The sequence below is a fragment of the Suricata suricatta genome, chromosome 11 (assembly GCF_006229205.1).
Source record: "Suricata suricatta isolate VVHF042 chromosome 11, meerkat_22Aug2017_6uvM2_HiC, whole genome shotgun sequence".
NCBI lineage: Eukaryota > Metazoa > Chordata > Mammalia > Carnivora > Herpestidae > Suricata > Suricata suricatta.
In genome coordinates, this window is record NC_043710.1 from 27529105 (window position 1) to 27552776 (window position 23672).

At 36.6% G+C, this 23672-nt stretch overlaps 1 protein-coding gene across 2 annotated transcripts in view; it reads right to left on the reverse strand.

Annotated features, from left to right (window-relative positions):
* The window catches only part of QSER1 (glutamine and serine rich 1), a 79101-nt gene that overhangs the window by 3370 nt on the left and 52059 nt on the right, over positions 1-23672 (reverse strand). For both annotated transcript variants that reach the window (XM_029957698.1, XM_029957697.1), the window contains 8 exons: positions 18575-18903; positions 17509-17625; positions 16355-16488; positions 14463-14680; positions 9688-9825; positions 7055-7152; positions 1946-2098; positions 177-272 (listed from right to left, as the gene is read on the reverse strand). In XM_029957698.1, coding sequence (XP_029813558.1) covers positions 177-272; positions 1946-2098; positions 7055-7152; positions 9688-9825; positions 14463-14680; positions 16355-16488; positions 17509-17625; positions 18575-18903 — 1283 coding nt within the window. The remainder of the gene's footprint in view (positions 1-176; positions 273-1945; positions 2099-7054; positions 7153-9687; positions 9826-14462; positions 14681-16354; positions 16489-17508; positions 17626-18574; positions 18904-23672) is intronic.

A 23672-nucleotide genomic window follows, 5' to 3' on the forward strand; every position in this document is an offset into this window, starting at 1 on the left:
CAGATTAATATGAGCAAAACACATAACAGAGATACTCAGAATAACATTATTTACGGGGCAATAGAGGCACATATTTTTTCAACAATTCTCTTTGAAACATTAACAAACCACGATAGGTACGAAATTCTTAAAGTTCAGAAAAAATTTCTCATTTTTAAATAAGTGAAAAAAATTACCTCATCTTTACATATCAGATAAACATGGTATTTATAATGATGGAGTGAATGATACAAGGAATACAGCTGTATTTTCTCTGGATCAACAGCAAACTCCTATAAAAAGAAAAGAGTTTAAGGGTGTATTTATTTCATGAAATATTTGAGCTGAGAATACTTTTTACAAGAACACTAGACCACAAGTCTCAATGGAAATCTTAAAAATAAATGACTAATATGGCTAGATATAGGCTTAAATATGGACCAGAGGCTTATTCAATTAAGAATTTAAATTGTATTTTAAAATCTTCACTCTTTTTTTGGAATATAAACACATGGTTTCAAAAAGTTTAAACACAGAAAAACTTTAAACAGTAAATATGTAAGATGATGTATAAAGTAAAAGAATCTATAATCTCTTGCTTCAGAGATAAACAAGGTTAACAGCATGGTACATATTCTTTCATATTTTCCCTCTATGTATAACATGTATTAATAACTCTAATTCTGTGTAATGGGAAGGAAATCGTACTATACATATTGTTCTCCAACGTTTTTTTAGAACTTGTTTTTTCCTAACTAAAACTTGAGTATCTTTCTTTTTCTTTTTAATTTTTTTAAAATTTATTTTTGAGACAGAGAGAGAGAGCTTGAGGTAGGAAGGGGCAGAGAGAGAGGGAGATACAGAATCTGAAGCAGGCTCCAGGCTCCGAGCCGTCAGCTACCAGCACAGAGCCCGAAGCAGGGCTTGAAGCCACGAACTGTGAGATCATGACCTGAGCTGAAGTTGGACAGCTATCTGACTGAGCCACCCAGGGTCCCTGAGCATCCTTCTATTTATTACATATACCCCCCTGCCACTATAAACGATAGGAGAGCAGTGATTTTTTTTAATGTTTATTTATTTTTGAGAGCCAGACAGAGATGGCACGAGCAGGGGAGGGTCACAGAGAGGGAGACACAGAATCCGAAGGAGGCTCCAGGCTCTGAGCTAGTTGTCAGCACAGAGCCCGACACGGGGCTCAAACCCACGAACTGTGAGATCATGACCTGAGCTGAAGTTGAATGCTCAACCAACTGAGCCACCCTGACACCCTTAGGGCAGGGATTTTTTTTTTTTTTTTAACCATTTTCACTGTTATATTCCTAGTACTTAGAAGGGTATTTGGCACACTGTAGGCACTTGAAATATTTTATTAAAAGAATGAATGAGTCTCTTTTTAAAAAACACAAAGTATTACATTATCTGGATGGCTCTTTATCCAGTCTCCCACTGGCAAGGCATAAATGGATTGCTCTTTTTTATGCACTTGTGAATGTGTTTCTACAGAGTAGATTTTTGATATAGAATTGATTGTTAAAACTGTTTTCTGAAAAGGCAATAATTTAGACTATGTTTGAAAATGAGTGAATTCCAATTTAAATAATTTTATATAGACAGGGAATATTGAGTCTTATGAAATATGTGCACACTCACTTACCTGTATGTATTTGTATCCAATGATAAAAATATATATAAAATATAAATACTGGCATCAGGTGATTCCTTTCCTATTAATCTAGTTTAGAAATCTGTGAGCACTGACTACATGTAGATACTGTGCAAGAAAATGGAGAAACGCAAAGAATAAGACCAAATCCCTGTTCCGTGAGATGGAGCTGATCATTTATACCTGAGAAGATTTCATATTTACAACAAAATTTAGAAAAATATTTGCTTGTTTCAATATTTTAAATAGGAATTATATTAAGTGGAAAAGGTATAATTATATCAGTCAATATCTACTTACTTGTGCAGATTTGCTGGTTGTTTTAGAAGTCCTTAGGGTTTTCTTATTATAAGCTTTGCCGTTCATTTTGATTTTAGAAATAGCAGAACCCCCACTTTTTGCTTTAGAGTCTCGGGTAATTATTGTTAGTTCAGGAAAACTTTCCAAAGCATTCTTTAAAATAAAACAAAAATAACTGACATCAGAAAAAAAAGAAACTGCTTTCAGCTATTCAAAATTTATTTTAAAAAATACAGAAAAATATATATACATACATTTACGTTTAGGATACACACAAATAAGCAGAGGGTACAGATGGGATGTGGTAAATATATACAATATAGATATACACACAGGTATTAAACACAGCTACAAATTCTTTGTAGCTCTTCCATCAAGATGTGGAATCTATTTCCTCATCCCTTGAATTTGGGTGAACCTTATGACCTGCTTTATGCCAAGAGCACATGGCACTGTAGGGACTCCTAAATGAGTACGGGAGTTCTAGGAGTGCCTCCCTGTGGCTTCGAAGTAGGGGAAAGAGGGGACTAAATTTCTTTAAATCTCTACTAATTCAACTTGGGCAACCCCTGCTATAAAGAATTCATCTGATCCCAGGGGAGGATGAGAATAGTGAAAATGAGCAGTATCACCATATTTCTCTGGCTTCAACCCCGCTCTGCCTTTTTTGACTACAGTTGTGTGAAGAGTCTAAAACAGGTCTTGATGAATATTTTGGCCACAACAAAACAGTAGTTACTACTCACTGACAAGTTAGTGGCCATGTGGCCAAACCAATTCGAGTCCCTGCTTTTTTTTTTAAATGGTTATTTTTAGAGAGAGGGAATCCCAAGTAGGCCCTGTGCTGTCAGTGCTGAGCCCAACATGAGGTTCAATCCTAGGAACCGTGAGATCATGATCTGAGCTGAAATCAGAAGTTTGAGACTTAAATGACTGAGCCACCCAGGTGTTCTTCTAATCCATTTTTTAAAAGTCACTGGTACATTTATGCCCTTACCTACTTGGCAAATCATGGAAAGCCACAAACAACAGCTGAATGATTTTTATAGCTAAATTTAACTAGTTTAAGTATTGTTTTAAGGTGGTGGAATATGTGACTCTTGATCTTAGGGTTGTGAGTTTGACTCTATGTTGGGCACAGAGTTTACTAAAAAAAAAAAAAAAAAAGTTGTTTTAAAAGATTAAATTGAATAACCACTATCATTTACTATTTTGACACTATAAAGAGTCAAATGCCTCCATTATTTTGATTATTCAGAATATAATTACCATTTGACAGGCTACAACTATTTTCAGTTACAACCTTTAGAGTCACTCTCTTCCAAACTCTGTGTGAGTTTACAAGTACCTTCTGTGACAAGATGCTAAAGATGATTGGAAGCACATGGATTTCTGAGGAAAACAACATGATTTACTTCAAAAAGGTTAGGATTCCTAAAATTACTAAGATCATCATGGGTAACGGTGTTAATTATTTCTAAAGGACTGACAATCTTTTATATCTGTTTGTATTTTGGTTCTGAAATGCAAAGTGCTCTAAACAAAAATAATAAAAATTAATAACTAATTTCAAAATTAGAAATTTTGTTTTTTTCTGTGAAAATAAGAATATGAAAATTTTCAGTTGTATGTTATTAACTGTTGCATAAGCTTTAAATATATACAGAGTCTATTGAATTCCAAATGGTGGCTTTATTTTAATACAAGTTATTAGAGAACTGGTTTAACTTTTTAAAAAAATGTGTTACTCATTTGACAGAGAGAGAGAGAGAGACAGACAGACAGATAGACAGACAGTGAGAGTGGGGAGGAAGACAAAGAATCCAAAGCAGGTTCCCGGCTCTGAGCTGTCAGTACAGAGCCCAATACAGGGCTTCAACCTACCAACTGTGAAATCATGACCTGACCTTAACTGACGCTTAACTGACTGAGACACCCAGGCACCCCTCCTTTTTTTAAAAAAATGTTTTGTTTATTTATTTTTGGGAGAAAGAGAGAGAGAACATGTAGGGGAGAGGCAGAGAGAGAACACATATAATTCAAAGCACGCTCCTGCTGGGCTCGAGTCGAACCTCCGAATTATGAGATTATGACCAAAGTCAGCTACTTAGTCGACTGAGCCACCCAGGTGCCCCAGAACTGGTTTAACATTTCTAAATGGCTAGCCAAGGGGCGCTTGGCTGACTCAGTTTGTAAAGCGGGTGACTTGATCTTGAGGGTAGACGTCTGAGTCCCATGTTGTACGTATAGAGAGTACTTAAAAAAAAAGGGAGGGGTAGCTCAAACTGCTCATTTTTAAGATTCAGTAAATTTCTAGAAAACACAAATCTAAAGGCATTTCCTTCTCTGCAGAAAATATGGTATTTTCCAAATTTCAACTGATAAATTGGTAATAGTTAAGCAGAAACTACTGAACTAGTTTGTAGACCAAATTCCTAGTACTGGCCTTTTTATTACCTTTTGACTATTTTTTCCTCTGTAAGTGCATGTCTGTGAAGAGTAAAGGGTTATTAGTAGTTTGGTGTCATTTAACTTTCGAGTTTTTAAAAAGTAAACTCTGCACCCAATGTGGGGCTAGATCCCATGACCCCGAGGATTACATGCTCTGTTGACTGAGCCAGCCAGGCAACTCCAGTGTTGTTTAACTTTGAACTCAATCTCAAAGCCTTATTTCTTATCTAGTAAAATGAAGTCAATTTTCACTTTTATGTGGATTCTGGATGAAACAGGGATGTGAAGAAGCTATACATATTACTCAAATGATCTGAAAACTCGCATCCACACAAAAACCTTGATGACTGTCAAGATTAGGAAGCAATCAATATGTCCTTCAGTAGATGAACAGATAAACTGTGGTACATTCAGATAAGGGGATTTTATTTAGTGGTAAAAGAAATGAACTGTCAAGTCATAAAAAGACATGGCAGAAAAAATTCTTTTTTTAAAACAAGTTATTTTGTAGATCTTTTTTAAAAATATTTTTTCATGTTTATTTACTTTGAGAGACAGTATGCATGCATGTTGGGCAAGCAGGGAAAGGGCAGAGAGAGAGAATCCCAGGCAGGCTCCACACTGTCAGTCAGTACAGAGCCTGTTGTGGGGCTCAGTCCCATGAACTATGAGACCATGACCTGAGCCCAAACCAAGAGTTGGATTCTTAACTGACTAAGCCACTCACACCCCTTTATGTTTTAAGTAAGCTCTATACCCAATGTGGAGCTTGAACTGAGGACCCCTATATCAGAGTCACATGTTCTACTGACTGAGGCAGCCAGGTGCCCCAAAATCTTAAATTGTTATTGGTAAGTGAAAGAAGCCAATCTGAAAAGACCACATATGGTATAGTTTTCAACTATAGGACATTCTGGAAAAGGTGAAACTAAAGAGAGTAAAAAGATCACTGGTTGTGAGAGGTTAAGTGGGGAAGGAGGGATGAATATAGCAAAGAGGATTTTCAGGGCAGTGAAAACACTCTGTATGACACTTTAAGAGTAGAGAACATGTCATTATACTTTCTCCAAACTGGCAGAATGTACATTACCAAGAGTAAGCCATGCAAATTGTGGACTTCAGGTTATAAGGATATGTCAAAGTAGGTTCATCAATTGTGACAAATGTACCACTTTGGTGGGAGATGTTGATAATGGGGGAGGTTGTTCAAATGGAAGAGATGTAATTCTTTGTACTTTGTTCAGTTTTGCTGTGAACCTAAACTGCTATAAAAATAAAGTCTAGGGGCGCCTGAGTGGCTCAGTCAGTTGAGCATCCAGCTTTGGCGCAGGCCATGATCTCACGGTTTGTGGGGTCAAGCCCCATGTCGGGCTCTGTGCTGATAGCGCTGATATCTGATAATGCAGAGTTTGCTTGAGATTCTCTGTCACCCTCTTGCTCTACCCCTCCCTCCCTCTCAAAAATAAACATTAAAGAAAAATAAAAGAGAAGGTCTATTTACAAAAATTAAGAGCTATATAAACGTATAAAAAAATCTTTTCCCCAAGTAGGTATCATCAAAAGATTCTAAATGTTATGTGTTATACTTTAAATAAGAAAAGCTGAGGGGTGTCTGGCTGGCTCAGTCAGTTAAGCATCTGACTTCCCCTCAAGTCATGATCTCACAGTTAATGAGTTTGAGCCCTGCGTTGGGCTATATGCTGACAGCTCAGAGCCTGGAGCCTGCTTTGGATTCTGTATCTCCTTCTCTCTCTCTCTGCCCCTCCCCCACTCATGTGGGCACACCCGGTCTCTCTCTCAAAAATAAACAATTAAAACATTACAAGGGGCGCCTGGGTGGCTCATTCGGTTAAGAGTCCGGCTTCGGCTCAGGTCATGATCTCACGGTTCGTGGGTTTGAGCTCTGCATCTGGCTCTGTACTGACAGCTCAGAGCCTGGAGCCCACTTCGGATTTTGTGTCTCCCTCTCTCTCTGACCCTCCCCTGCTCACACGCGTGCTCTCTCTCTCTCTCTCTCTCTCAAAAATACAGAAAACATTAAAAAAAACATTAAAAAAAAGAGAAAAGCTGGAAAATTTTGGCTACTAGACTACTAAATAGTTTCTGTGATAAATTTTCTGTGTTCAGATTAGCTCTTTATTGTTCTATATTTCTGATAACACCAAAACCAATGTAAACTTATATCTATCTATCTATCTTATCTATCTATATCTATATATCTACCATTAGGTTAAGTTCAACTTTTCCTCAGATACTGAGTAAATCAGGCAAGTAAAGGGAATTTTGATAACCGTGCTAAAAAAAAGGCCAATTCTAATTATAGGTGAAATATGAACATTTTGAAAAGGTTTAAAAGTAAAACAAGACTGGAATTTGGTAGTTTAAAGACAGTACTTTTGAAAATATTTAGAAAGTATTATGTAGAGGGAATTCTAGATAAATATAGAAGCTTAAAAAAGGAGTTTAAGCAGAAAAGAGCAAATGATTAACACTAAGAATCTGCTTAATAAAACAAAAAGACAAGCTAAACAGACTCATCATGAATAAAAATAAATTTTCATTGGGTGGAAAATGAAAGGAGTGACTTTCATAAATTTCCTATTATACTGTAGACTATGATTGCGAGTGAGTTTGCTAATAAATTATCGAAAGAAATACCTTGAATGGCTGATCCAAATGAAGGTTCAAAAGAAGTCTCTTTCGGTTATCATTCAGCATGCTATCTATTTTTTTCATATGAGGCAAAAGTAGCTCATCTAAAACAAGATAAAAATTTATTGTAACAATGAATAAACTATCAACATAAACACTTGTTAAAAATCCAACTTTTCCTCAAAGTTAAGATATTAAATTCACTGGTGTGTATAAATATTACTTTAAAAATATTGGGCATGTAGCTTTCTGAACAAAAGGTAACTTGCAAAAATAGGTTTGCAATAGCAAGTGAGAAAGAAGCATTACAGTATGCAGACAGGACCAGAGTCCTGGGTTTTAGCGCTGTCTCTGCCACTAGAATTGAGTGATGACAGCTAACGTGACCAGCGAGCAAACTGCCCAGATTCTCCAGACTTCACTTATCATCTGAACAATAATATTACAAAGTCAGATAAATCTGACATTATAAAATTCTATAAAATACCAAGCATGAGAGTCTTAATTTAACTGTAGTTTGGGCCAAAGAAAAGGCAGGGGAAGAAAAATGATCAAAATCCAGTTTCAAAAACATAAAAGTCAAAAAATAGTTATTTCAGGAAAGGAGGAGTAAAAGTATGATAAAGATTTCTAACCAAAACAGTTTACTTTCTTTTTCACCCTTCTAAAACTTTAAGATCTTTTTTAGAAAACCACTTTCATCAGAATATTAATTATTTTCACTGCTGTATTAAATATTTTAGGTTACTGATTTCTCAAATTATCAGCATATTAATGTATTTTATAATACTACCTTTAATGACCATTCTGAAAAAATATATATAATCCTCAGAATTTGGCTAATTTCACAGATGAATAAAAGGATTCTTTATATTTGGAATACAAACACAAGCACAGTGACCAAGAGAAGAACACTTCCTCTAACTGAAGAAAAAGTCCTTAGTGAGGAATATATTCTGACGTCACTCACTTTAGATACACACCTTGATAGTTTTCTTTTATTCTTCTAGTACTGATTAAATCTGTTCAAAAACTAAGAATTTACATTTCACAAAACAAAGTTTTTTTTTAACATGGTTTTGCATTTTATTTTATGTCGAGACATTTTGATAACAATAGTAATACTAATAATTCAGAACAATACCTTATATTTTAAAATATATTTAATACAGAGGGTTTTAAATCCAGCTTAAAGTATTTTATGACTTAGACATATACACATAGACATAATGTGTATCACCCAGAAATGCACACAAAACAAAGTTTTAAACATTTGTGGATATTTTAAAAACTGTTACCATAAATATATATATATAACCATTAAAGTCTTTCCCCCTTAGAAAATGGAGAAAAATCAGAAAACAGTGATAAGCAGTAGAAAAAAAAATCAACTAAAATACAACTACCCAACAATGATAAGAGATGTATATTGTAAAATGCAAGGAGTTTTGATTGAGAGAAAAAACATTTAATGGCAAAAACACTGACATGGGGAATTAACTCTTGGGTTTTAAATTGTGGTTATCCAATGATTAACCCATTCTATAACTATGAAATACATTTAATCTTTTTGAACCTTAGTCTACAAAATAAATGTTTTAGACTAGGTAATTTCTAATGTCTCTTCCAGCACTACATGACTCAAAAACTTTAGACTGATGAACGAATTACTGTCTCTGATTATATGGTCAAAAAACAATGGAGCCAGAAACGAGAAGACCCGAGACTGTACTCCTTTTCCTGCTCCATGCAAACTGTGGGCTCTTCAGCCTCACTGTCTTCATCCACAAAATGGCTTTCTGAATTGTTTTGGGATTAAATCAGAACAATGTATATCAAAGTATGTGGACATAACATGTATTAGTAGGCACTGCTGTTGAAGTATATTGTTAATGATTTTTCTTTGTTACTATCTTTTGATCATACATGCACACAATCATTTTGATAGGAAGGTGATGGAAACTGGCTCATTAACAACCCTTTCATTCCCTCTTTCAGTTGTCTTTGGTAAAGGCTACAGTAGAAGAGGAGTAAATATTAGTGAGCAATATTAAATATGCAAATCAGTTTATTTCAGATATTAATCTCCTCTCTATTTTACTGTAAGAAAGAGTTACTAAAATAAGAATATAAAAGAATAAAATTAATGAACATAACCCAATGCATATATTATTTTACTACTAATTGACTAGAACATAATTATTCGGTGATATATCTTTTATGAGACATAAATATATGATTTTAATCTTTATGCTAGTATTAGCCAGTTCATCTTTCCAATTATTAGAAAGAAGAATGTACTGTCATCTGGACCTTGTGTGTAACACAGACAGTGAAATGTTATGAGGATGACAAAGATTTAGAATTGAAAATGACAAAGTGGGTAGTTACATAATTTCCCCATGAGTAGAAATCAATAAAAATACATTCAATGTAAAAAATACCTCAATATAAATTTGTTCAATATTGACAATTCATGAAAAGATAGGACTACTTGATAGCATCAGTATCATGGATATGTGAACTGACAGTGTATCGATATCTATTACAAAACCTATATATTAAACTTGTAACTAACAGATAGGAATAAAGAAGATCCATGAAGTACTACCAAGAAAGTACTACTTAGCAGACTGTACCATTGCTCTTCTCTAAGGCTTGCATTGTGTCAGGGTCCAAAGCAATGCTGACAAGCAATTCCATGTAGCTCTTAAAGGTTTCCTTCATCGCTCTTGTGTTCAAAAACCGAGTGACAAAGGGAGCTGGAGGATCAAATTCTGAGAGAGTGAAAAGACGAAATATTAAATATCCTTCCCAATAAATTTAAAAACACTTATTTATATAAAGAGCCGAGAAGCAGATAAAAGGTTGTAAATAAGATGCCTTCAAATTCCACTTTCTCCCATTTGGCTTTTTAAAACACCCCAGGTTAGAGATTCTCAAAGCTGGTTTGCACATCAGAAACACTACAGAGCTCATACAACAAAACAAAGCAAAACAAAACAAAACAAATCAGCTTGCTGGACTTCTTAAAACAGAATCTCTGGGTGGGGGTGGGCGGGTAGGTGGTAGCAGTAGTGATGAGGTTTAAGTATTACACTTCTAAAGGTTCCCAGGTGGCTCTCAAGCCCGATACTAGCTCAGCACTGGTAAACTTCAGCCCTGCAGGAACCTGTTTCTTCTCCCCTGGCCCCACTACAGACATCGGCTGCCAGGCTGTGCTACTCCAGAACTGACGGTTTTTCTAGATTAAAGAAATTACATAACACATCTAATATATATGAGTTAATATGGAGCCATCTCTCTTTTTTTTTAATTCTACACTTAAATTACTGTAAAGTTCTGGCCCAGAGCCAAGGCATATATAGTTTTTTTAAAAATATAAAATAGTCCATACACAGGGAAAACTTTACTCAAATTCAATGTGAAGAACTTCAAGATTAGAAATGTCTCAATTTTAACTTTTTGGATTCAAACACATAACTTGTTAAAAACAAAAAAGGAACCACAGGCCCAAAGTGATGCCACTTAGGGTAAGGCCCCAAGTCATTAGGACTTAATAATACCTAATCTAACTGTAGTTTCAACCCCCAGAAATGTAACCTTTATCCAGTCAACATGGGAATTTCCTAGTCAGTAAATTTAAGAAATTTACTGAGAGACCCTTTTTGTGGGTGACCTTGCCTAAAACAATGGATTGTTGCTAAAAATTTCTTTTTTTCCACTCCCTCTCCACCTTAAAAACCTTTCTTTTTCTATAGCCTTTTGGAGCTCCCCTCTACCTGTTAGATGGGATGCTGCCTGATCCATTAATCGAATAATAAAGCCAGAATGTTTAAAATTTACTTGGGGGCACCTGGATGGCTTAGTCAGTTGAGCGTCGGGCTTCAGCTCAGGTCATGATCTCAAAGTTCATGGGTTTGAGCCCTGCATTGGGCTCTGTGCTGACAGCTAGCTCAGAGCCTGGAGCCTGCTTCAGATTCCGTATCTCCCTCTCTCTCTGCCCCTCCCCTGCTCACACTCTGCCTCTCTCTCAAAAATAAATAAAACACTAGAAAAAAAATTGAAAAAAAAAATTTACTTGGATGAATGTTTGTTATTTAACAAACTAATATCACAGCCTTTAAAGCAATTCTTCAAGTATGGTCCCAAGGACCTTTGGAGGTTTCCTCCAAAATCCTTTTCTTGATGTCAAAATTGTTCTCATAAAAATATTAAATGTTATATACCTTTTTCACTCTGTTGACATCCATAAAAATAATGATGGGTAAAACTGCTCATGCCTTACTTAGAACGAATCAAGGCAGTGGCACCAAATTGCACTAGTAGCCATATACTTTGCCATCTCACTGCATTTGAAGGGGGGAAAAAGCCAGTTTCAAATAGGAATAGTCCTTGGGAAGGGGTGCCCAGGAGGCTCAGTCAGTTAGGCATCCGATTTTGGCTCAGGTCATCATCTTGCAGTTCATGAGTTTGAACCTTGCACAGGGATCTATGCTGACAGCTCAGAGCCTGGAGCCTGCTTCTCCCCTGTTCACACTCTGTCTCTCTTAAAAATAAATAAACATTAAAAAACTTTTTTTTTTTTAAAAGAACAGTCCTTGGGGAGCCTGGTTGGTTCAGTTGGTACAGCATGTGACTTCTGATGTTGGATCCTGAGTTCAAGCCCCGTGTTCGGTAGAGATTACTTAAAAAAAAAAAAGTCCTTCAGGAAGCAGTAAAAATGATTGTATTATATCTTTACTCTTGAGTAAATGTCTTAATATTCTGTGTGATAAATTAGAGGTACAAATAAAGCACTTTTGTTATAAAGTATGATGGTGATCTCCAGGAAGAGCACATGCAACTATCTGAGTTACAGGATGAACTAGACATTCTTCTCCCTTTGGGACAACCATGTCATTGAAAGAGTGACTGACAGAAATACTGTGCCTTTTTAGACTTGGGTACCTGGCAGACATTCTCTCAACAATTAATGAAGTGAACACCTGTCATTCAAGGAAAACAACTGACAACATTTACTAATAACAATGATAAAATTTGAGGGTTATTTTTTAGATTTTACTTTTAAGTAATCTCTACCCCCATGTAGGGCTCAAGTTCACAACTCTGAAATGGAGTCGCATGCTTCATGACTGAACCAGCTAGGGACCCCAAAATTTGAGGTTTCAAATGACAATTAGAATTCTGGAAAATGTGTATCTACCACTGTGTGCTTGACAATGTCCCAATACTTCAGGAGTTCAGTGATGAGATCATTGTAATATTAGTGTTATTGTAAAAATATAGGAGCTAAATATAAGAGCTAAAATCATGAAGCTCTTAGGGGCATCTAGGTTCCTCACTTGGTTGAGGGTCTGATTTCAGTTCGCATCATGACTCCTGCAGCCCTGCATTGGGTTCTCTGCGGTCAGCACAACAGAGCCTGCTTCAGATCCTCTGTCTCCCTCTCTCTCTGCCCTTCCCCACTTGCATGTACTCTTTCTCTCTCAAAAATAAACCTGAGAAGCACCTGGGTGGCTCAGTTGGTTAAGCTTCTGACTTTGGCTCAGGTCATGATCTTGTGGCTTGGAAGTTGGCTTGTGAGTTCAAGTATTGTGTTGGGCTTTGGACTGACAGCTCAGAGCCTGGAGCCTGCTTCCGATTCTGTGTCTCCCTCTCTTTGACCCTCCCTTGCTCACACTTTGTCTCTCTCAAAAATAAATAAACATTAAAAAAAATTTTTTTTAGAAATAAACATTTAAAAAAATCATGAAACTTTTAGAAGAAAATAGAGGAGTAAATCTTCATGACCTTGTATTTGGCAATGGATTCTAAATATAACACCAAAAGTCTAAGCAATAAAAGAAAAATTAAAGAAATTTGGCTTCATTAGAACTTCAAACTTTTTTTTGAGAGAGAGAGCATGCAGGGAAGGGGCAGAGTATCTTAAGCATGGAGCCTGATGCAGGGCTTGATCCCATAACCGTGGGATCATGACCTGAGCTAAAATCAAGAGTTGGATGCTCAACTGACTGAGCCAACCAGGTGCCCCAGAATTTCAAACTTTTGTGCATCAATGGACATTATCAAAGGAATAGGATAAAATATTTTAAAACCATATATCTGATAAGGGTTTAATATCCAGAATATATATAAAGAACTCCTATAACTCAAGAATAAAGAAGAAATGACCTAATTAAAAACTAGGCAAAAGATCAGAATAGACATTTCTTCAAAGAAGATAAGGAAATGGCCAGTAAGTACTTGAAAAGATACTCAACATCATTAGTTGTAAGGGAACTACAAATCAAAACATCAATGACATACTACTTTACACCTACTAGGATGGCTACAATAAAAAACAAGACAAAACAAAACAACTCACCAACCCCTGGGTGGCTCAGTTGGTTAAGCATTCAACTTCAGCTCAGGTCATGATCTCACGGTTTGTGGGTTTAAGCCCCATGTCCGACTCTGTGCTGACAGCTCAGAGCCTGGAGCCTACTTCTGATTCTGTTTCCCAATGTGGGGCTCGAACACACAACCATGAGATCAAGATCCTGCCTCGAGCTCTGTGCTGACAGCTCAGAGCCTGGAGTCTGCTTCAGATTCTGTATGTGTGTGCCTCTCTCTGCCCCTCCCTTGCTCATACTCTGTCTCTCAAAAATAAATAAACATTAAAAAATTTTTTTACATTTATTTTAATAGAAATTTGGTAAATATTAATAGATACAGCCCACAAATATACAAGTGTTTTGGAATCCTTAATAAACCTGAAGATTAGAGAGAAGCCTTAAAATAAATAGTTTTGAACACCACCAGCTATAAATCTGTTTATTATCAATAATTGCCTTTTAAGAAACAATAAAAATGCTTACCTATTAGTGACACCTAGTGGCAACTCAAGTTACCAGTAAAGAAAAATTTCATCTTGAATGTCATTTAAGGAAGTAGTGTAATTGTGTGCAAATTCAGAACCCAAACCATTCCATTCTAAACCACAGACAGGAATGCAAACTACAAAAGTTACAAGTATTGCCCTCCATAAGTACTCAAAGCACTGAATGTCTTCTTTTTTTAATCTTTAAAAAAATTTTTAAATACTTTTTTCATTTTACTGGGGGGGGAGCGGGCAGAGAGGGAGGTCATCAACCTCAACAGCATCCCAAAATACAATTAATCATTTACATTCAACCTGAATTTCTCATGTGTCCTCCTCTTCCACCCCTTTCAATTAGTGTTCAAGAAATGTGAACTTTTATATGTATATATGTATTTATTTTTAAATGTATTTGTATAAAAGCTGAGGCAGAACTTAATTAGGTAGGTAAATCCCCTGAGAAATAAAATAATTTTGAATTGTGACCATCACTGCTTCTGTTCATGTAGATAATCTAAAGTTATCAAGGTATTCACTTCTTAGAGAACTTACCCTCATCATCACTACTATTAGAATGGATCTCAGGAGAGGAGTCAGATTGGGATGACGAAAACTCTTCTTTCCATTTCTTCCGCTTCTTTGGTGGTGGCTCAGCCTTTACTTTCAGCTGTTTAACTTTGGGTTTCACGGAAGGGGCTTTTGTAGTTGCAGTTTTTGGCGTTGGAGGATCAGAAGTTTTACTGCTACTACTTGGCTTAGCCTGAACAGTTCTGCAATGTTACAAACAAACTTCATTAATACCTGCAATCTTGTCAAATTAAAATCAATTAGACCAAAAATAAATAACACTAGTGAAGAAAAGTATAATTACCTCACCAACACCTCCAAAATAAAGCTCAAGTTCCATACATCTCCAATGATGATTCCCGTCCCCCGCAAAGTCTCTTCAAATACCCTCTAACCACTGACATTCAATATTCAGTTAATAAAAGACTATTAGTTTAATCCCTATTTCTCTCTCTTCATTCCTTTTCTCCCTTTATGAACTCATTTTCCTGAGGATGAGGTTACACAACAGGTGATCAGAGGGCTTTGGGAAGTAATGCATGATGAACCCTTGATAGTCATATGTAGCTCTGGCCATCTGAAACCCTCACAGATTCTTGTGGTAGCAAGTTCTGATGTGGAGACCAACTACATCTGTCCCCTCAAGATTCCATGTTAGTTCTGAAGATTTGAGTGGATAAAATTCCATCATAAGAATAAGGTGTGCTGGGGCACCTGGGTGGCTCAGTTGGTTGAGCGTCCAACTTCGGCTCAGGTCATAATCTCACAGTTCATGGGTTCGAGCCCCGCGTCGGGCTCTGTGCTGACAGCTCAGAGCCTGGAGACTGCTTGGGATTCTGTGTGTCCCTCTCTCTCTCTGCCCCTCCCCAACTTGTGCTCTGTCTCTGTCTCTCAAAAATAAATAAATGTTTAAAAAAAAAAAAGGTGCGCTGCTTCCAGTAAGTTGGAACCCTAATCAAACTAGCCCTTACTAGCACTAGATTGAGAATATCTAGAATATACAGATCACAGGAAGATGGCTAGATCAGTTGTCTTCCAAACTCATGTTCCAGACAACTCGGAATCACACTAATGTATAATAATTCTACTGTATACTTGCCTGGTAATGTGTAGGTCTTAAGAGGTTTTTCTCAAAATTTATTTCATTTTATATTTGATACTCTATTGTCATTTTCATTTATGGATTAAAAAAGGGGCTTCAAAAAGATTTTGTTATTCTCGGTCACAAAAAGCAGGACTCAAACTTTCTGACTCTAAATCCATTTCCCCCCACTACATTAGGGTGACACCAAAAGGATCCTGGGAAAGAAAAGAGTGCCTATCCCACCACACATAGTCATGAGCTTTATAGCTCCTGTCTCATTACTTCAAAAAGAATCACTTATTAGAGCAGACAGTGAATTTTTAAACTTGTATATAATGAAAAAAAGGCTCTTTAACTGATGTGATTATTTGTATAAGACATTATGGGTGGGAGCAGATGCTTGGGTGGCTCAGTTGATTGAGTGTCTGATTCTTGATTTTGGCTTGGGTTGTGATTCTAGGGTCGTGGGATCCACACTGAATGTGGAGCCTACTGAAGATTCATTCTCTCTCTCTCCCTCCCTCTGCTTCTCTCCCCCAACTCGTACTCTCTTGCTCTCTCTTCTCAAAAATTAAAAACAAATTAAAACCGAAAAAAAAAAAAAACCCAAAACAAAACACATGGCCGAAGTGTCTGGCTGGTTTGGTCAAAAGAGCATGAGACTCTTGATCTTGGGATTCCAGGTTCAAGCCCCACGCAGGATGTAGAGATTACCAAAATAAAATTAACTTGAAACAAAAGACATTGTCAAAAATAAGCCTTTCATATATATATTACATATGAACATAAATACCTGAGAGTTTGTGAAGGCTTACTTCTTGGCTTTTTGGAACACACTCTGACATATTCCTTTTTGTTTGTGTTTTCAATAAACTTCACATATATCTTTTTGTATTTACTCTTTGCATCTCCAAAATACCCAAGGTACTAAGGAAAGAAACACTCTGAATTACATACTTATACATTCTGTACATAAAATATTTGTTGGCTTGACTATTACATTAGTATACTTTAAATTTTTCAAAACGCAGCTCTGGCCAAGCTACTTTTCACCCTCAATAAAAATGATCTCAGTCTTACTCTGGACTGCAAGCCCTTATGTAGAAGCAACTTAATTTGGCTAATCATCAGATGCTTACTTACTCAATGCTGTTAAATAGCTACATTAAGTACAAAAGAAACACTTCTGTAAGTCTTCTGGTAAATCAGGATGTTTGATTGGCAGAATAATCAATATAGTAACCCCTGATTCCATATGAGCTTTTTATAGATAATAACTAATTCATCTTTTTAAAAAGGTTATACATGGGGCGCCTGGGCGGCTCAGTCGGTTAAGCCTCTGGCTTCGGCTCAGGTCAGATCTCACGGTCGTGGGTTCGAGCCCCGCATTGGGCTCTGTGCCTCCTTCTCTCTCTGCCCCTCCCCCTCTCATGCTCTGTCTCTCTCAGTATCAAAAATAAATAAAACAAAAAAAAAATTAAAAAAAAAAAAAAATTAAAAAAAAGGTTATACATGTATTAAGTGACTTAATTTTTAAAAACTGGTATTTACATATTGATTTTATTTTAAAATCAGACTATCAGAATATCATATTATCAAATTTTATATCAGAAATGCTCAATATAAAATACATTTAATTTAGGGGCACCTGGGTGGCTCAGTTGGTTAAGTGTTCAAATTCAGCTCAGGTCATAATCTCAAGATTTCAGCCCTGTGTTATGCTCTGTGCTGACGGCTCATGGCTGGGAGCCTGCTTCAGATTCTGTGCCTCCTCCTTTATGTCTCTCTCCCACTCATACTCTGTCTCTGTCTTTCTCAAAAATAAACATTAAAAAAATTTAGGGGTCCTCAATGGCTCAGTTGGTTAAGCATCTGACTTTGGCTCAGGTCATGATCTCACAGCTCTTGAGTTAGAGCCCTGCATCAGGCTCTGTGCATTTTACTTACACTATTTGTAGCAGCAAATTCTCTTTGTCCATCTCGAATTTCAGGAACAAACTTCTGTAATAAAGCTTTCTGTACTTTCCAAATAGCTGGGGGTTCTTTTCCTGTTTTTAAAGCCTCCTGTAATATGTGGAATCAATTACATTTTAAAAAACTGGCAATATATTCTAGATTTATAGAATCTTAGAACTAAAGGAAAATGAATAACCTATGTAGCTATTTTTTTTAACCTAGCTGAACTTTTGCAGTAATTTTTATAACCTGGCTATTCAATCTCTGCTAAAATTCTTCCAGAAATATGGAGGACACCAACATGCACCCTAATCCCTTACTTTTTTGTAGAACTACTGGAAAGTTTTCCCCTAATGATATTTTGATACATTATTTGTGCAATTCTATAAAAGTATGTATGTATTCAAAAAGACCAGAACAAATATGCCAAAATATTAATAGTAGTTAATTGTGAATGGAAGGCATATACACAATTTGAATGTTACTATTATATTCCTCATTATACACCTAATGTCATTCCTCTCCACCACAATTAAAAAATAGAATCAAAAGCAAGGAAACAAAAACCCAAAAAATACATTATCCTAAGCATAGCTAAAATTGTCAGGTATGAAATTCATCATTCTACCTATGGTTCTACAACTTGAAATTGTGAAAATAAGTCAGTTCTGTGTTTACATTATATTCCTGTTATTTTCTTTAAAGTTTTAAATTAAAAAGAAAATAACCTTTTTCTCCAGCCCCCTGACAATACGAGTTGGGAGCCTTGAAAAACATTAACATATCAAAACTGCTCTAATTACTAGTACCTAAATGCAGCATACTGACTAGTCAGAAATTTTACATACTCAAAAAGTCAAAATTATTTTAAACTGTTTTCTTTTTCAAAATATCTGACATTTGCTAGTTTGATTTTATTATCCAGCAATTAAAACAGAATAACTATAAAAATATAACTTCTTGCAATTTAAGCTAGAGGCACTATTAGTCATTATGAATCTTACTATAGGACACGCCCATCAAATAAGACCTTTACACCAGTGAACATTTAAATCACCTTAAAAGTCTCTATGTCTTCTATTTTTACCACAAATTCATCACGCTCTCTGTATTGGCCTTCTCCTCCACTTTCTGTGTTCTCCTCATCTGTAAAACCTTCTATGGCGACAGTGTCCTGTCCTTTTGCAAACTGGTCTGAAGGAAGACTGTCAAGCTCACAGGGCTTTGGGGGTTCTGTAGCGTTTGTATTTTCCAGGGTACTTATTGCAGATGAAGTAGAGCAGGGAGGTTCTTGCTTAACTGCACCCACAGTGGTAGAGGAAGGAGTGGCAGTACCAGTAGTATTGGCAGTTGGGCTAGTAGTTGCCACCCGCAGGGCTTCTGAAACTAGATCAAGCAAATGCAAATCAGTAATACAAATAAATATTTACTTGTTTAGAGTAAAATCTGAACAGTTTAAAAAGAAAGACTTGATTATTTTTAACACCGAACTGTTTGAAACAATGAACACTACAGTAAGAAATTAAAATATGGCTGTAAGTTTTCAAGAAACAAAGTGATAGAATTAATCTAGGTGACAATCAGACTGAGAGCCTCCATCAACCTACACTTACCCCTAAGTCCATTAAGTAGCACAAAGCTATTTTAAGAACAGAGGGGAGGGGCACGGGGTGGCTCAGTCGGTTAAGGGTCCAACTTCGGTTAAGGGTCCAACTTCGGCTCAGGTCATGATCTGGTGGTTTGTGGGTTTGAGCCCCGCTTTGGGCTCTGTGCTGACAGCTTAGAGCCTGGAGCATGCTTTGGATTCTGTGTCTCCCACTTTCTGTCCCTCCTCTGATCGTTCTTTGTCTCTCTCTCTCTCTCTCAAAAATAAATAAACATTAAAAAAATTTAGAAGAAAAGAGACACAAAAGGGATGTAAGATAAGAAGGGTCAGCTAACCAAAGCTGTAAAGAATTCCTAAAAGAAGAAAAGCCAATTGGATGTGGAAAGGGAATACAATACCCCAAAATACTTTGAAAAAGCTCTAAGAACTATAGAAATAAGGAGGATTATAAAATAACATGAAAAATTGCATGCTAATAAAGACGAAATTCCTAGAAAAATGAAAACTACTAAAAAGGATTCAAGAAGAAATAGAACATCTGAACAGACCAACAAGTAGGGAGAATAAAAAATGTTAAAAAGCATCCAACAAAGATAAGTACAGGCCCAAACGGGCTCACAAATAGATTCTACCAACTTTAAGTTAAGTAAGAATTAGTATCAATCCATCATAAACCAAAAAAATAGGAGGAAACACTTCCCACTTCATTTTATAGAGCCAGGATTATTCCAATACCTAAATCAAACAAAACATCACACACAAAAAACATAGGATCCCTCATGAATATAAACACAAAAATCTTAAACATAATATGAGAAAATCAACCAACATGTAAAAAGAATTATACATCATGTCCAACATCTGAAGATCCATCAATCATTATATTAATATAACAAAAGACAAAACCAAAGCACTTGGCAAAATTCAGCATCATGAATTTAAACACTTTTGTGATAAAAATACTCAACAAGCTAAACATAGGAGGGAACTTCAACCTGATTACGGGCATCTACAAAAAACCAAAAGCTGGCATCATACTTAATGGTAAAAAACTAGATAGATGCTTTACCCTAAGAAAGATGTCTGAAGAAATAGAACAATCTCTATTTGCAGATGACATGATCTTGCATCTAGAAAATCCAAAGAAATCTCTTAAGAATCTGAGTTAACAAATAAGTTCAGCAAGTTCTCAGAATATAAGATCAACATGTAAAAATCAATGATATTTTTTTTAAAGTAAGCTCTATGCCCAACGTGGGGCTTGAACTCACAACCCCAAAATCAAGAGTCACATATTCTACCAACTGAGCCAGCCAAGCACCTCCAAATGAATTTCTATATATACTTGCAATGAACTATCCAAAAATGAATTCAGGGGGTGCTGCGGAGGCTCAGTTGGTTAGGTATCCCACTCTTGATTTTGGCTCAAGATCTCATGGTTTGTGAGATCAAGCTCCATGTGGGGCTCTGAGCTGACAGCATGGAGCCTGCTTGGGATTCTCTTCTGCCTCTCCACTATTCACACGAGCACACTCTCAAAAAAAATAAATAAACTTAGGGAAAAAATTCAGAAATATTATTCCATTTATAATAGCATCAGAAAGAAAATATTTGGAAATAAATTTTAGAAAAGTGCAAAGGTCAGGAGGCTGGGTGGCTAAGTCGGTCAAGTGTCTGACTTTAGTTCAGATCGTGATCTCACAGTTCGGGAGTTCAAGACCCGCGTTGGGCTCTGTGCTGACAGCTCAGAGCCTAGAGCCCACTTTGGATTCTGTCTCCCTTTCTCTCTGCCCCTCTCCCACCTGGGCTTGTTCTCTCTCTCTCTCAAAAAACAAATATTAAAAAATTTGAAGAAAAAAAAGTACAAAGCTTCCCTTCTGAAAACTGCATATTGCTGAAAGAGTTCTAGTGTTCAAGACTATTCTCATCCAGGAGGAGAGAAAGATATTAACAGATTTTGAGAAGCAAAGACTACATACTGTAATTCCTATTATAACCAGGAAAAGAACAGAAATATTTCATCAAAATAATCAGGGTTTGGGAAGGTAGTTAAATAGAGGAATGAGACAAGACTGACCACATATCAATGACTATTAAAACTGAGTGATGGGGCACCTGGGTGGCTCAGTTGGTTAAGCATCCAACTTCGGCTCAGGTCATGATCTCACTGTTTGAGTTCAAGTCCCGCACCGGACTTGCTGCTGTCAGCACAGAGCCCACTCTGGATCCTAGGTACCCGCCTCTCTCTGCCTCTCCCCTGCTCATGCACATGGGCTCTCTCTCTCTCAAGAAAAATAAACACTGAAAAAAACTTAAAAAAACCCTAAGTGATACATAAATTGGTTTAATTATACTCCTCTTTGTTTATATTTGAAAATGTCCAAGGGCGTCTGATCGGCTCAGTGGGTTGAGCATCTGACACTTGATTTTGGGTCAGGTCATGACCTCAAGGTTGATAGGATGGAGCCCCACTTCAGGATCTGTATTGACAGTGTGGAGCCTGCTTGGGATCCTCTCTCTCTCTCTCTGTCTCACAAAATAAATTTTAGGGGCATCTGGATAGCTCAGTTAGTTAACTGTCTGACTCTTCATTTTGGTTTAGGTCAGGATCTCACAGTTCATAATATTAAGCCTTGCAACAGGGCTTGGGATCCTCTCTCCCTCTGCCACTCCCCACCACCCTGTGCCCTTTCTGTCTCTCTCTCAAAATAAACATATAAGAAAATAAACTTAAAGAAAAAAAGTCCATAATAAAAAGCTAAGCAAATATTTCTTTTAAAAGAATGTATAACTGGGGCTCCTTGGTGGCTCAGTCCATTAAATGGCTGGCTTTGGCTCAGGTCATGACCTCATGGTTCATGAGTTCAAGCCCCGAGCCTGGATCCTGCTTCCGATTCTGTGTCTCCCTCTCTGCCTCTCCCCCGCTCGCACTCTGTCTCTCTCTTTCTCTCAAAAAAATAAACACTAAAAAAAATTATTTTTAGGGGCACCTAGGTGGCTCAGTCGGTTGAGTGTCTGACTTCGGTTCAGGTCATGATCTCACAGTTTGTGGGGTTGAGCTCTACATCGGGCTCTGTGCTGGCCGTTAGCTCAGAGCCTGAAGCCTGCTTCAGATTCTGTGTCTCTTTCTCTCTCTGCCCCTCCCCTGTTCATGTTCTGTCTCTCAAAAATAAATGTAAAAAAAAAATTTTAATCAAAATAAAAAAGAATGTATAACTTTCAAATTAGTATAGGGAAACATCTATCAATACTCTATGATGCCCTTTTTATGAAGCTTTAAAACAAGCCAAGGCTGGGGCACCTGGGTGGCTCAGTCAGTGAGTGTCAAACTTCAGCTCAGGTCTTGATCTGCTCAGGTCATGATCTCATAGTTCATGAGTTTGAGCCCCAAGTGGGGCTCTGTGCTGACAGCTCACAGCCTGAAGCCTGCTTCAGATTCTGTGTCTCCTTCTCTCTACCCCTCCACCACTTGCACTCTGTCTCTCTCTCAAAAATAAACATTAAAAACATTGAAAAACAACAAAAAAAGGCCAAAGCTAAGAATAGTGTTCAAATGCTACTGCATAATACAGATAAAAGGTACATACATTAAGGAGTACATATTTCCAGTTATAAAATAAGTAATGAAGATGAAAAAAACAGCAGAAGGAATAGAGTCTATAATATTGTAATAATGGTGTATGATGACAGATTGAGAAATGTATGAATTGCTGAACCAATAAGCTGTGTAATAGAAACAAATATAACATCGTATGTCAACTATACTTCCAAAAAAAGGTATGGTATTTAGGGATGCATATACAGGTGGTAAAATTACAAAAGAAAAGCAGGGAAGCGATTACCACTTCCAACTCAGTGTTTAGTTCTAGAGGTTGTGAGTTGAGTCTAATATATAATATTCAATTTTGGGACACCTGGGTGACTCAGTTGGTTGAGCGTCTGTCTTCGGCTCAGGTCATGATCTCATAGTTTGTGGGTTTGAGCCCTGCATCAGGCTCTGTGCTGGCAGCTTGGGTCGAGCCTGGAGCCTGCTTCAGATTCTCTCTCCCTCTCTCTCTCTGCCCCTCCCCCACTTGTGCTCGGTCTCTCTAAAAATTATAAACATTAAAAAATTAATATAATATTCAAATTTTGTACTTTCTTGTTCTCTAGTGAGTAGTATTTAACACCTTAAATTTTATTCTTTGCTCCACACTTTTGGCACATCTCATTGGTTTTGAAATGTAATGCTCCACTGTCCTTTCTAAAGTGGTTTGTCATTTCAATTTTGGTTTCTTTTTAAAGCCATGAGTTATTTAGGAGAAGTTATTTGGAAGTTTTAAAAATAAAAACTTAGTTTTATTTCTTTGTTCCTTTCTTTTTTCCTTTCTACTACTATTTATAAATTACTGCATTTTGGTCAGGGAATATGGCTTAAGTGATGTCTATATTTTCATATTTATAGAAATTTTACTTGTATTTATCTTACATGTCTCATATTTATTCCCATATGTGAGTTACATTTCACAAGACAAAATGTTTTGAAAGAAAGAAATAGATAAGAAAAAAT